Source organism: Callithrix jacchus, chromosome 5, assembly GCF_049354715.1.
Source record: "Callithrix jacchus isolate 240 chromosome 5, calJac240_pri, whole genome shotgun sequence".
Classification (NCBI taxonomy): Eukaryota; Metazoa; Chordata; class Mammalia; order Primates; family Cebidae; genus Callithrix; species Callithrix jacchus.
Genome location: NC_133506.1, coordinates 2,676,155 through 2,689,188, shown reverse-complemented (window position 1 = coordinate 2,689,188; position 13,034 = coordinate 2,676,155). Strand labels below are relative to the sequence as shown.

The window sequence follows — 13,034 nt, the reverse complement described above, 5'->3', positions numbered from 1 at the left end:
TGTAATCCCAGCTACTCGGGAGGCTGAAGCACGAGAATTGCTTGAACCCTGGAGGCAGAGGTTGTAGTGATTGGACACACTGCCACTGCACTCCAGCATGGGCAACAAAGTGAAACTCTTATCTAAAAAAACAAAAAAAAAGCCAGGCGCGGTGGCTTATGCCTGTAATCCCAACACTTTCAGGATTGAAGCGGGTGGCTCACGAGGGCAGGAGATGGAGGATGGCTTGAGCCCAGGTGGTGGAGGTTGCAGTGAGCCTAGATTGTGCCACCGCACACGAGCATGGGCAAGAGAGTGAATCCTGTCTCAAAAAAATAATTAAAAGCAATAAAAATGGCCGGGCGCGGTGGCTCCTGCCTGTAATCCTAGCACTTTGGGAGGCCGAAAAACCCCAGCTACTTGGGAGGCTGAGGCAGGAGAATCGCTTGAACCCTGGAGGGGGAGGCTGCAGTGAGCTGAGACTGTGCCACTGCACTCCAACCTGGGCAACAACAGAGCGAGACTCCGTCTCAAAAAAAAAAAAAAAAAAAATTAAAAACCGTCATTTCCTCTTCTGGTGTCTCAGGGCTCTCGTGTGCCAAAAGAGGGTGCTGGGCAAGATGAGATATCTTGAACACGTGCCTACAGAACTCGCAGGGTTCGGGGAGAAAACGAGCAGGCTAAATTCTGCGGGGCAGCCGGGGGGTACCCTGGAGCAAGGTATCGCCTCAGCAGGCGAGCACGTCGCAAGGCTGCCTCGGGAAAGGTAGAGCCCCTCCTGCACCGCTGCTCAAAGGGGAGCGGTGGCCAAATGGGCGACGCTCAGGTCTACCCTCGGTTTTCCCCTCCCTCCTCGGTCTCCACAGTGCCTCCTGGCGCCCATGTCGCCGTTCTCCCAATATTGTCCCTTCCCTCATACTCTACCGCGAGCCTGGGGGAGGCCAACGTCATTTCCCTCACGCGTAGCGCGCTTGCGCCAACGCGACGGTCGCTCTTCACGCGGAAGGATGCGCGGCAACCGATTGGCTGCGTGTGTACGTCGGCGGGAGGACGCGCGACACGGCACCGCCCCTCCCTCCGTGGAACCTGCTCTGTGGAGCCAGTGGAGCCGGCAGCTTGGCCAGGTGGGAGGATCCGCACCGCATCGCAGGACGGGACCGCTGATCCTGCAGCCGCTCAGCGCCGTGACCCGCGACCCTAGATCCCAACTCCTTTTGGCTCAGCCCGCGCGCCCCAGGCCGGGCCCGGGCGGCGCGACGGGAGGATGAGCGGCGGGCGGCGGAAGGAGGAGCCGCCTCAGCCGCAGCTGGCCAACGGGGCCCTCAGAGTCTCCGTCTGGAGCAAGGTGCTGCGGAGCGATGCGGCCTGGGAGGACAAGGTACGGTGGAGCCTGAACAGGGCGCGGGTGCGAGGAGCCGGCTGGGACTCGGGGAATGGGAAGACCGGCCCGGGCCTGCCCTCGCCCCCTTTGCGGAGCGATCGAGCGCGTGGCCCAAGGGTGTCAAAGCGAACTTGGCGGGCTACAGGACGGACAGCTGGGCTTGGGAGCTCCCCGAAGGGTGGCTTAAGGATGAAGCTCCCTGGTCATGAGGGAGCGGCGAGGAGCGGGGAGAGGGGTTGTCATCCGTGGGCAGGGCGTGCGCCTGAACGGGGAAAGGGAGCTGAATTCCATTCAGTCTCCTCCCTTTATGTGCAGTAGGGTCTTGAGTAAGTTACTTGTCTCTTAACACAGTCGTCGGCGCAACAGTAACGGCAACAGACTTTACTGATTTCTGCGTGCCAGGTGCTCTCCATGCGGAGTCTTAATTAATTCTCAGAATAGCTCCAAAGTGGGGTACTCTGGTGCATTAAAGCGTTTTGAACACAGTGAGGCTCGCTGATCTTGAGCTGCTGTTGCTTGTTGAATGAAAGGACGGAGTACTTTGATAAGCGTGAATCCAGACGTGAGACTAAGACCACCCCGTGGGTGAGTGTGAGACTTTGGGGTGGAGAAACGCGCCAAATACGCGCGAGAAACGGTTGGGACTCCAGGACCTTCTTAACTCCTCCCATTCGGAGGTTGCTTCGTAACTCTGCTCCATGATCTGGAAGGGGCCATCACAAGCAGCTTGATTTCAGGCAGCTTGAAAAGAACATTTTGTTTACAGTCGTTTCTTTAGTTTTCTGGACTGCCGAAGTGGGTTTTCCTTCCTGAAGTTCCCGTAAGGGGGGATGGGAGGCACTTCTGAAGGTGCCCTTGTTCTGCCACCATCCCTGCCCAGCTCTTACAAAACCTGCAGTCTCTAATCTGCTGTGTCATTTATTTATTTATTTGTGTAAGGACTGGTTTCTGCAATCTAAGGCAGATCACAAACCTGAGTTCTTCTGTGTTCTTCCATGAAACTTAAAAATGCTGGTACCTGCCTCCAGCATTTTTCTTCTAATCGGTATGTATGGCCAGTAGCACAATTACTATCACAATCATTTCATTACAGGCTGCTTCATATATGCAGCGTCTAATATGTGCAGCATCATTTTGCAGCTCTAGAATTTTGATTTAGAGCACAGGTTCTGGAAATGATCACTTAATGATGTCTGAATGTATCGTTTTCTACCACGTGTTAATAGAAATAAGAGGTGAAGCAGGAAGCACATACTGTTGCCTTTGGGGGAAAGAAATTCCCTGGATGTGTTTAGCAGAAAGATTTAATATTTCCCACTCTGGCTGTCCTGTGGCACCCACCCCAGATAATTGTTGCATTTTCTGTCTTTTCTACAGGATGAATTTTTAGATGTGATCTACTGGTTCCGACAGATCATTGCTGTGGTCCTGGGTGTCATTTGGGGAGTTTTGCCATTACGAGGTTTCTTGGGAATTGCAGGGTAAGTCTTAGATATCTTACTTTTTCATGGTATCATTTCTTTTTAAATAGAGGTTTCCTTTTATAGAAAAGGCCATTGCTGCTCTGGAGCACGCGTGTCTCTCTGTCCTCTCTCTCTCTCTCTCGCCAGTCCATTCATTCATGAATCTAAAGTGACCTCACACAAGAGGCTATCACATTACTTATTGGTGGCATACACTCTAATTCTGCTGTGACCTTTGTACCTGTGCAAGTTTGGGAAGCAGAAACTTTTGTATTTAATGACCATTTCCTTTGTGCCTGACACTATGCTTAATGTGCTAAACCTTGGATTTGGCAGAAGTTATTTCAGATCACTCCATTTTATTTTGTTATTTTTGAAACAGGGCATTGAAAGTGAGTCCACGTGCACATCAGATTGAGTTTAAAAGATGTGTGAGTCAGATGCAGTGGCTCATGCCTGTAATCCCAGCACTTTGGGAGGCTGAGGCAGGTGGATCACGAGGTCAGGAGATTGAAACCATCCTGGGTAACACGGTGAAACCCTGTCTCTACTAAAAATACAAAAAATTATCTGGGTGTAGTGGTGAGCGCCTGTAGTCTCAGCTACTTGGGAGGCTGAGGTGGGAGAACTGCTTGAACCCAGGAGGTGGAGATTGCAGTGAGCCGAGATCATGCCACCGCACTGTAGCCTGAGTGACAGAGTGAGACTCAGTCTCAAAAAAAAAAAATTACCTGGGCATGGTGGTGGACACCTGTAATTTCAGCTGCTCAGGAGGCTGAGGCATAGAATCACTTGAACCCAGGAGGCAGAGGTTGTAGTGAGCCAAGATCACACCATTGCACTCCAGCCTGGGTAACAGCAAGACCCCGTCTCAAAAAAAAAAAAAAGATGTGTGAGAGTTGATTTGAGATAGGAATCATGGGCAAGCTATTATAAAAGTGGATAGGAGAGGCCGTCCTTATATCTCTCTCTTTTTTTTGCAGTTTTTGATGTATCATAGTTGCATATATTTTGGGGGTACATATATTTTGATATGTGTATACAATGTGTAATGATCAAATCATGGTGATTGGTATATTAATCATCTCTTTTTTTTTTTTTTTTAAAGAGACAGGGTTTCACCATGTTGGCCAGGATGGTCTCGATCTCTTGACCTCGTGATCCACCCGCCTCGGCCTCCCAAAGTGCTGGGATTACAGGCGTGAGCCATCATGCCCAGCTGTGAATCATCTCAAACATTTATTTTTTTTCTTCCTGGCCTTTTCTCTTTTCATTAAGGCAGTACAAACTGTCACCCTTCCCCCATGGAAAACCACATTAATTGTTTTAGGGCTGACAAATCTCTTGTCATTCCCCTACTCTAGGGTAAAAGGAGTGAAACATATTTCAAATGTTTGAGTTGTCCGTTTTCTCAGAATATAACCCAAAAGGAATAAACAGTCCCCTCTTCTTTTTTTTTTTTTTTTTTTTTTTTTGAGACACTCTCGCTCCATCACCAGGCTGGAGTACAGTGGCGTGATCTTGGCTCACTACAACCTCCACCTCGTGTGTTCAAGCGATTCTCCTGCCTCAGCCTCCTGAGTAGCTGGAATTACAGGTGCCCGCCACCACGCCTGACTAATTTTTGTATTTTTAGTAGAGATGGGGTTTCGCCATGTTGGCCAGGCTGGTCTCAAACGCCTGACCCCTGACCTCAGGTGATCTACTCACCTCAGCCTCCCAAAGTGGTAGGATTAAAGGCATGAGACACAGAGCCCGGCCAGCTAGGACTTTAGATGAGTGCCACCAGGTGTGGCTATTTTTCTTTTTTCTTTTTTTGGTAGATACAGTGCATTGCTCTGTTGCCCAAGTTGGTCTCGAACTCCTAGGCTCAAACAGTCCTACCTTGGCCTCCCAAAGTGCTGTGATTACAGGTGTGAGCCGCCATGCCTGGCCTCAGTTTTTCATGTTCTTTTTTTTTACCCCTACTCCAGCAAGTTCATCTCTTTGTCTACATATATGCTGTGTAGTTTTCTCTCTCATTTACAAATAGAGATTATGCCTACCTTTTTTTTTTTTTTTCTGGAGACAATGTCTTAATCACTCCAGCCTGGGCTGGAGTACAGTGGCATGCTCACAGCTTCTTGTAGCCTCGAGCTCCCTGGGCTTAGGTGATCCTCCCACCTTAGCTGCCTCCTGAGTAGCTGGGACTTTAGGCATGCATCATCACACCTGACTGATTTTTGTGTTTTTGCTAAAGATGGGGTTTCGCTATGTTGCCCAAGTTGGTCTCGATCTCCTGGGCTTAAATGATCCTCCCATCTCAGCCTCCCAGAATACAGGGATTTAAACCTGATATAGACCTGTACTTGTGAGCCACCACACTCCATCACTGCCCACCCTTCAAGCTCAGTTAAAACCCTTCCATCCCTTTCCTGATCCTTTGCTTTGAACATCAGGCATTAGATTTGAACTCTTTTGTTTCTGTGACTTCAGTCTCTACTTACTGTGTAAGCCTTGGAAGGCAGGGCTTATATCAGCCCCTTTCTCAGCCTCTTTCTTTCTCCCTGTCATCCCGGTTCCCTGAGTCTGTAGTCATTCTCCAGCCTTGGCTTATTATGTGCCTCAGAGTGACACTTCCAACTGCTGTTAGTCATCTCCATCCAGAGCCACTAAGTCAGCCTGTCCAAAATGAAACTCCTATCAGAGGAAGGTGGCCAGATTGGGTTAGGTGCCAAGATTTCTGACAGAAGATAAGGGTATGGTGGCAACATGGCCAAACTAAGGACTATATTTCTTTCTTCTTGACTCCCTATTTCTGTTCCTGCAATCATTGTACTCAGAGGCCCTTAGGCTTACAGCTTTGGGTCTTCTTACCCCTCCCCCATTCAGCCACTCGTCTGGTGTGCTTCCATGTCTTGAAATATGAGTACAGGTCTAAACCAGTTAGCCATCTTTTTTTCTTTCTTTTTGAGACAGAGTTTCACTCTTGTTGCCCAGGCTGGAGTGCAACCTCTGCCTCCCAGGTTCAGGTGATTCTCCTGCCTCAGCCTCCCGAGTAGCTGGGATTACAGGCGCCCACCACGATGCCTGGCTAATTTTTGAACTTTTAATAGAGATGGGGTTTCACTGTGTTGTCTAGGCTTGTCTTGAACCCCTGACCTCAGGTGATCCATCCACCTCAGCCTCCCAAAGTGCTGGGATTACTAGCATGAGCCACTGCCCCCCACCTAGCCATCCTGTTTCTTCCACTCGTGAGAAAGCCCATATTCTTACTGCTCACCAGACTCCTGAAGTATGAAGTAAGTATGAAGTATGAGCATCCTATCCCATCCCCCCCTTGCTCACATAGCCTCAGAGTCTCCCTGTACTCCTCCCCTGCTGATTTATACTCTGCACCACTGCACTGCCCTCCCCTACACCAGCCCACACTTCATCCATTGAGAGGAATCAGTTCTTGCATTTTTCCACCTCAGCCTTCAGAAGAGATGTGGCCTGAAATACACAGTCCCCCATTAGATTCGATGCAATAATTGGAAAGGGCCAGGCCCATTAGTTCGTGGTCTCTTCCAAAAATACAAAAAATTATCTGGGCATAGTGTAGCTGAGACTAGTCTCAGCTACTCAGGAGGCTGAGGCACAGGAATTGCTTGAACCTGGGAGGCAGAGGTTGCAAAGAGCCAAGATCGCACCATAGCAAGACTGTGTCTCGAATAAGTGAATGAATGAATGTAAAGATTACTAAGAAGGTCTTGTTCACTCTATGAAAACAAGAGATCAGGAGGGCAAGGATATATCACTGCTTACTGCATTCCTGCATTGTCTGTGCTCCCTTCATTCCAACTCTTACACCAGCTAAGTATATTATGTGGGTCAAAGACATTGGGGGGTAATCACAAACTGCTGGTTTCAATTCCACTCTCATTGCTGGTTGTTTTTTGTTTTTTTGAGATGGAGTTTTGCACTGTTGCCTGTGTTGGAGTGCAATGGTGCAATCTCAGCTCTCTGCATCTCCATCTCCCAGGTTCAAGCAATTCTCCTGCCTTAGCCTCCTGAGTAGCTGGGATTACAGGCGCCCACCACCACACCCAGCTAAATTTTTTTTTGTATTTTTAGTAGAGACAGGGTTTTACTATGTTGGCTGGGCTGGTCTTGAACTCCTGACCTCATGATCCACTCGCCTCAGCCTCTCAGAGTGCTGGGATTACAGGCGTGAGCCACTGCACCCAGCTCATTGCTGTTCTTAGCTCCTTAATTGATGGTGAGCTGAGGGCAGGAATGGTCATCTTCATGTCTGCATCCAGTAACGGTAATAGACAGTGGACATCCAGAAATGGTCTCCCATTTGGGAGTTATACAGGGGAAATGCTATTGCCTGCTCAACTAGGCTGTGAAGCGGTAGCTTCACATGTGTTTCTCCAGTAGCCACCCCCTAGCTGGAGCTATCTGGAGTCCCATGTCAGGTTCTGTTTGGTCCTGTTTGGGATGGCTCAGCAGCCTTTCTGTCTTACTTCAAGAGGCTGGGAGAATTACTTACTCTCTCTATATACTATATATTATATATATAGTTTTCACTCTGTTACCCAGGCTGGAGTGCAGTGGAGCAATCTTGGCTCACTGCAGCCTCTCCACCTCCGGATTCAAGTGATTCTCCTGCCTCAGCCTTCTGATTAGCTGGGATTACAGGCACCCACCACAACGCCTGGCTAGTTTTTATATTTTTAGTAGAGATGGGGTTTCACCATGTTGGCCAGGCTGGTCTAAACTCTTGACCTCAAGTGATCCACCCACCTCAGCCTCCCAAAGTGCTGGAATTACAGGCGTGAGCCACCAAACCTGGTCCTAAGTTTTGACTCTTCTAAGCTTAGAGTTTATGTTTGGTACTTGTTCTCTCTCGCTCCAGATTCTGCCTGATTAATGCAGGAGTCCTGTACCTCTACTTCAGCAATTACCTACAGATTGATGAGGAAGAATATGGCGGCACATGGGAGCTCACGAAGGAAGGGTTTATGACCTCTTTTGCCTTGTTCATGGTATGTGTAGCTAATAGTTTTCCAACAGGTACTGTTCATTTCATGAGGTGTACACAAGAAGGGACCTCACTGATTGAGTTACACTATGCGATCAGGGTGCTATTTTTCTAAAGACTCAGAGGCTCAGGACCATGGCCTGTGTTGAACCATATCCCGGAAGATGTGGTGTGATACACTGTATGGTTCTTTAATGTGTAAATCCAGGGCCCATCCTTAGCTTCTACATCTGATTCTCAACCCTGGCTGTATATTAGAAACTAAGAGAGCCAGCCGGGTGCGATGACTCACGCCTGTAATCCCAGCACTTTGGAAGGCCAAGGTGTGTGGATCACAAGGTCAGGAGATTGAGACCATCCTGCCTAACATGCTGAAACCCTGTCTCTACTAAAAATACAGAAAATTAGCCGCACGTGGTGGCACACGCCTATAGCGATTCTCCTGCCTCAGCCTCCCAAACAGCTGGGATTACAAGTGCCTACCACTATGCCCAGCTACTCCAGAGGCTAAGGCAGGAGAATCGCTTGAACCAAGAGGCAGAAGTTGCAGTGAGCTGATATCTTGCCACTGTACTCCAGCCTGGGCGACAGAATGGACTCCGTCTCAAAAAAAAAAAAAAAAGAAAAGAAACAGAAACTAGGAGAGGCTGGTGTGGTCACTCATGCCTGTAATCCCAGCACTTTGGGAGGCAGAAGCAGGCGGATCACCTGAGGTCAGGAGTTCAAGACCAGTCTGGCCAAAATGGTGAAACTCTGTCTCTACTAAAAATTACAGAAAATTAGCTAGGCTAGCTGGGCATAGTGATAGGCACTTGTAATCCCAGCTGTTTGGGAGGCTGAGGCAGGAGAATCGCTTGAACCCAGGAGGTGGAGATTGCAGTAAGCCGAGATCGTGCCCTTGCACTCCAGCCTGGGCAACAAGAGTAAAACTCCCAACTGAATAAAAAAAAGAAACTAGGAAATAGCTAAAAAGTACAAACAATCCAAATGGCCATCACTTGATGAATGGATAAATAAGATACTATATATCCATGTAGTCGAATGTTATTTGGCTTTAAAAGGGAATGAAGTACTGATAAATGCTATATAACACGGATGAACCTTGAAACATTATGCTAAGTGCTAAGAATCCAGACACAAAAGACCACATATTGTGTGATGCCATATGCAAAATGTCCACAGTGAGCAAATCTATAGTGGCAAAAAGTAGCTTAGTGGTTGCCAGTGGCTGGGAGGAAGGGGAGGGAGAATAGCTGATAAAGGAAACAGGCTCTTTTTGGAGTAATGTTTTGGAATCAGTGGTGATGTTTGCACAACTGTGTCCACACAGAAAACTTCTGAAATGTATACTTTATTTGACCCAAGGTCTCACTCTTTCACCCAGGTTGGAGTGCAGTGGTGCTATCTTGGCTCTCTGCAACCTCCGCCTCCTGGGTTTAAGCAGTTCTCCTGCCTCAGGCCTCCTGAGTAGCTGGGACTATAGACACGAGCCACCATGCCCAGCTAATTTTTGTTATTTTTTTTTTTTTTTAGTAGAGATGAGGTTTCACCATGTTGGCCAAGCTGATCTTGAACTCCTAATCTCAAATGATCCGCTTTCTTTAGCCTCCCAAAGTGCTGGGACTACAGGCATGGGCCACCATACCTGGCTTTTTTTTTTTTTTTTTTTTTTAATGGCTAGTCAAGTGAAGCAGTGGGAGTGGAGAAGGAACAAAGAAATCTAACTGGTTGTGATCAATTATTTGTAAACACCGATGCACTCGAACCAGCCTTTTTTTGTATTTTTTAGTTGAAACAGGGTTTCACCATGTTGGCCAGGCTGGTCTTGAACTCCTGACCTCAAGTGATCTGCCTGCTTCTGCCTACTGAAGTGCGGGGATTACAGGTGTGAGCCACTGCATCTGACTCATTTTTCGGTTGTTGTTGTTGTTTTTGAGACTGGAGTTTCGCTCTTGTGGTGTGTGCCTGGGACTACAGGCGCACACCACCATGCCCAGCTAATTTTTTTTTTTTTTTTTTTTGAGACGGAGTTTCACTCTTGTTACCCAGGCTGGAGTGCAATGGTGTGATCTCGGCTCATCGCAACCTCCACCTCCAGGGTTCAGGCAATTCTCCTGCCTCAGCCTCCCGAGTAGCTGGGATTACAGGCACGCGCCACCATGCCCAGTTAATTTTTTGTATTTTTAGTGGAGACGGGGTTTCATCATGTTGACCAGGATGGTTTCAATCTCTTGACCTCGTGATCCACCTGCCTCGGCCTCCCAAAGTGCTGGGATTACAGGCGTGAGCCACCGCGCCTAGCCTAATTTTTGTATTTTTAGTAGAGACGGGGTTTCACCTTGTTGACCAGGATGGTCTCGATCTCTTGACCTCGTGATCCACCTGCCTCGGCCTCCCAAAGTGCTGGGATTACAGGCGTGAGCCATCGTGCCCGGCCTCATTTTTCTTTTTTTAATTTTACTCATGGCCTGGCATGGGTGGCTCAGGCCTGTAATTACAGCATTTCAGGAGGCTTAGGCAGGCAGACTGCTTGAGTCCAGGAGTTTGAGATCAGCCTGGGCAACATGGTAAAACCCATCTCTACAGGAAAAAAAAATTAGGTGTGGTGGTTTGCACCTGTTGAATCCCAGCAGGACTCAAAAAGGAAAAAAAAAAACCCTATGTGTCCAGACTCTCACCCAAGCCAATAAAATCTTTCACACTGGTAGTTGTAGCACCTGCTAGCAGTGTAGTATACTTTACTTGAATCATTTCCACATCTGAACCTCAACTCCCTGGGCCTGAGGTTGCCATTTGGTAGGGGAGGAGCTTATCAGGAGTTTCTTTGCAAGTGCAGGTGGGCAGTCCTGGGCTCTGTTAGTGACAGCTTGATTCCATTGAAATAATTTAAACCCCTCAAGCAGATTGTGCAGTGAATAGCCCCTGGAGAGTGCCCTGTGAATACATTCTCATCCGGCATTTTTGTTTTGTGGAATCGGCCTGTGTTAACCCAGGTGACCTATGAACTGTGCTTGTCTCCTCACTAGGTCATTTGGATCATCTTTTACACCGCCATCCATTATGACTGATGGTGTACAGCTCCCACCTGCTCCCTGTCCCGTCCAAAGGACCCTCTTGATAACAGCACAGAAACTTGATCACTGGGGAACCCTAGCCCCTTGGAACTTGGAAGACCCGTGTTTCCTGGACGGCGAATCAGTGTATTGGGTGTCAGTGTTTTCTGCAAGGGTTGTGACCTGAAACTTTTTAAAAAACCACCCACCTTTGGGGAAGCATTTCTGAATTTATCCATCACCATTTCTTCTTGGATATCATCAAGTAACAGCTGTTTGCCAAGTGGAGCTGTCATTTAATTTGATGCACCTCCGGATTCAGATGAAACATTAAATTGTCTTCCTCGATTCTGCATCGGCTGTACAGTTTTTAAACTATCAGTGGCATTTCAAGTCTTCTGAAACAGCATGGCTGTATGTGCATGGTCCATAGCACAGTACAGGCAGCATCTAACAACAGTTTCCATTGTAGAATGTTTTCAGATACTTGAATAAATCAGCTCTTTAATTGAGAACCTGTTGATACCTGAAAAAGCCTTTTCCATCCCACCTGTAGCTTGAGAACCCAGTAGGAGCACTAGAGGTGGTGCCTCCCACCCTTGTCCCTCTTTTTTCCTCTCCCTGTTCCCTTAGCAGATCCAGCAGACCTCTTGCTCTTTATGGGAGCAGTAGGAAAATCAGGGGCTGCGTTTTGTGTAGGCTATGGCTGCAGTCTTGGCATTGTGGAGAGAGGTCTTAGCATCTTCTGATGCCCCTGCCCAGCATTGAGAAAGGTGGCCTCTCTGCAGTGTGCTAGACCTAAGAGATATTATTTTGTATTTGGCCACAAGATGGCAAGGCCAGTATGTTAGGGAATGGTAAGCCACAAAATTAAAATACAAATCTGAGAGCTAAGCTGGGTGCAGTGGCTCACACCTATAATCCCAGCACTTGGGGAGGCCAAGGCGGACAGCTCAGTTGAGGTCAGGAGTTTGAAACCATTGTGGCTAACATGGTGAAAACCCATCTCTACTAAAAATACAAAAAAAATTAGCTAGGCATGGTGGCATGGGCCTGTAATCCCAGCTACTCAGGAGGCTGAGGCAGGAGAATTGCTTGAACCCAGGAGGCAGAGGTTGCAGTGAGCCAAGATCACGCTATTGCATTCTAGCCTGGGCAACAGAGCAAGACTCTGTCTCAAAAAAAAAAAAAAAAAATCTGAGGGTTGGGGCTGTTGTCCTCAGTGGGGGACATTTGAAGACCTAGACTATCAGAAGTCTTTCTCTTTTCTCTGGGTGTCACGTAGAGGCTGGACCACCCAAGATCTGCTGTTACGGTAAGACATCTCAGCTTTCCCTTCTAGGCCACAGTCCAACCTGCTGCAGTGTGGTGGTGGTCTCAACGGGACTTGTAAATTTTCTGAAAATGATTTTCTCATTGATGCTAGGGGTTGTTTCTACGTTGCGGGTGGGGCCTGGTTAATAGTGGGGATGTGGAATGGGACTCATCAGGCAGGGCATCCAGATGGTACTGGCAACCCCAAACTCAAGAACTGGCTGGGTCACACCCCCAGGAGGCTTACTCTCTTTTTGGAACCCTGGCCCTGCTCCCAACTTTTCTGTACTCAGACTAGAGGCTGCAGGTAGGACCACAGCACAGGGAAGAGGTAGGTGACTTCCTAAGGCCAAGGGAGGAAAGAGCAAGGTACAGGTAGGACCCTGGATGCACCTCTGTCCCAGCCCTCCCTCACTGAGTGCACAGCCGTGCCTCTAGCATGCTTAGGAGGTTGGGCTGAATTGGGGTTCTAGGTGCCACAGCCTTGGTTTCCCTTTCTGCCTCTCCTTTGGGCCTAGGCATCATCCAAAGAGACAGCCTCCTCAGTCAGGCTGATGTAGGAGCTAAGTGACTCCCGGAGACCCTCACTGAGAAGAGATTCCTCCCCTGTGGCAGCTTCAGAAAACAGGAGGGAGCTGTGGACAAAGGAAGAGAACTGGGTCAAGAAGCCTCTTTCTCCTCCCTGCATTCACTACACACAAAAGTGCACTGTTCTCAAAACTTCTCACTCCTGCTGAAGACCTACCCCGGTTTTCTATCAGATCAGCTCCCCCAGCCCCACCTGCCGAGCCTGGGCTGGGCTCCAGGAGTTAAGTCAGTGCCCTCTGGCTCTGCTC

At 48.5% G+C, this 13,034-nt stretch overlaps 2 protein-coding genes across 3 annotated transcripts in view; one reads left to right on the top strand and one right to left on the bottom strand.

The window, feature by feature from the left end:
* Window positions 1-1,058: 1,058 nt before the first annotated feature.
* Window positions 1,059-11,399, top strand: RAB5IF (RAB5 interacting factor). 2 transcript variants are annotated; one of them, XM_002747207.6, is made up of 4 exons: window positions 1,059-1,357; window positions 2,738-2,841; window positions 7,706-7,835; window positions 10,858-11,399. In XM_002747207.6, exons 1-4 carry the CDS (start codon window positions 1,244-1,246, stop codon window positions 10,897-10,899), a joined length of 390 nt encoding a protein of 129 aa, XP_002747253.4. In that variant the 5' UTR covers window positions 1,059-1,243; the 3' UTR covers window positions 10,900-11,399. The 2 variants fall into 2 exon arrangements, with proteins under 2 accessions (XP_002747253.4, XP_008993686.4); XM_008995438.4 differs by lacking the exon at window positions 7,706-7,835 and having other exon boundaries at window positions 10,858-11,394.
* Window positions 11,095-13,034, bottom strand: part of SLA2 (Src like adaptor 2) — a 30,872-nt gene continuing 28,932 nt past the window's right edge. The window contains exon 8 of the mRNA XM_003732780.6: window positions 11,095-12,833. Within this exon, the coding sequence (XP_003732828.4) occupies window positions 12,713-12,833 (121 nt within the window). The 3' untranslated portion in view covers window positions 11,095-12,712. The remainder of the gene's footprint in view (window positions 12,834-13,034) is intronic.

What these genes read in the sequence shown, in the direction of transcription:
- RAB5IF (XM_008995438.4), top strand. Translation starts at nt 1,244, where the DNA reads ATGAGCGGCGGGCGGCGGAAGGAGGAGCCGCCTCAGCCGCAGCTGGCC. An exon ending in ATGCGGCCTGGGAGGACAAG is followed by an intron (nt 1,358 to 2,737) that starts GTACGGTGGAGC and finishes TCTTTTCTACAG; the next exon opens with GATGAATTTTTAGATGTGAT. An exon ending in GGTTTCTTGGGAATTGCAGG is followed by an intron (nt 2,842 to 10,857) that starts GTAAGTCTTAGA and finishes TCTCCTCACTAG; the next exon opens with GTCATTTGGATCATCTTTTA.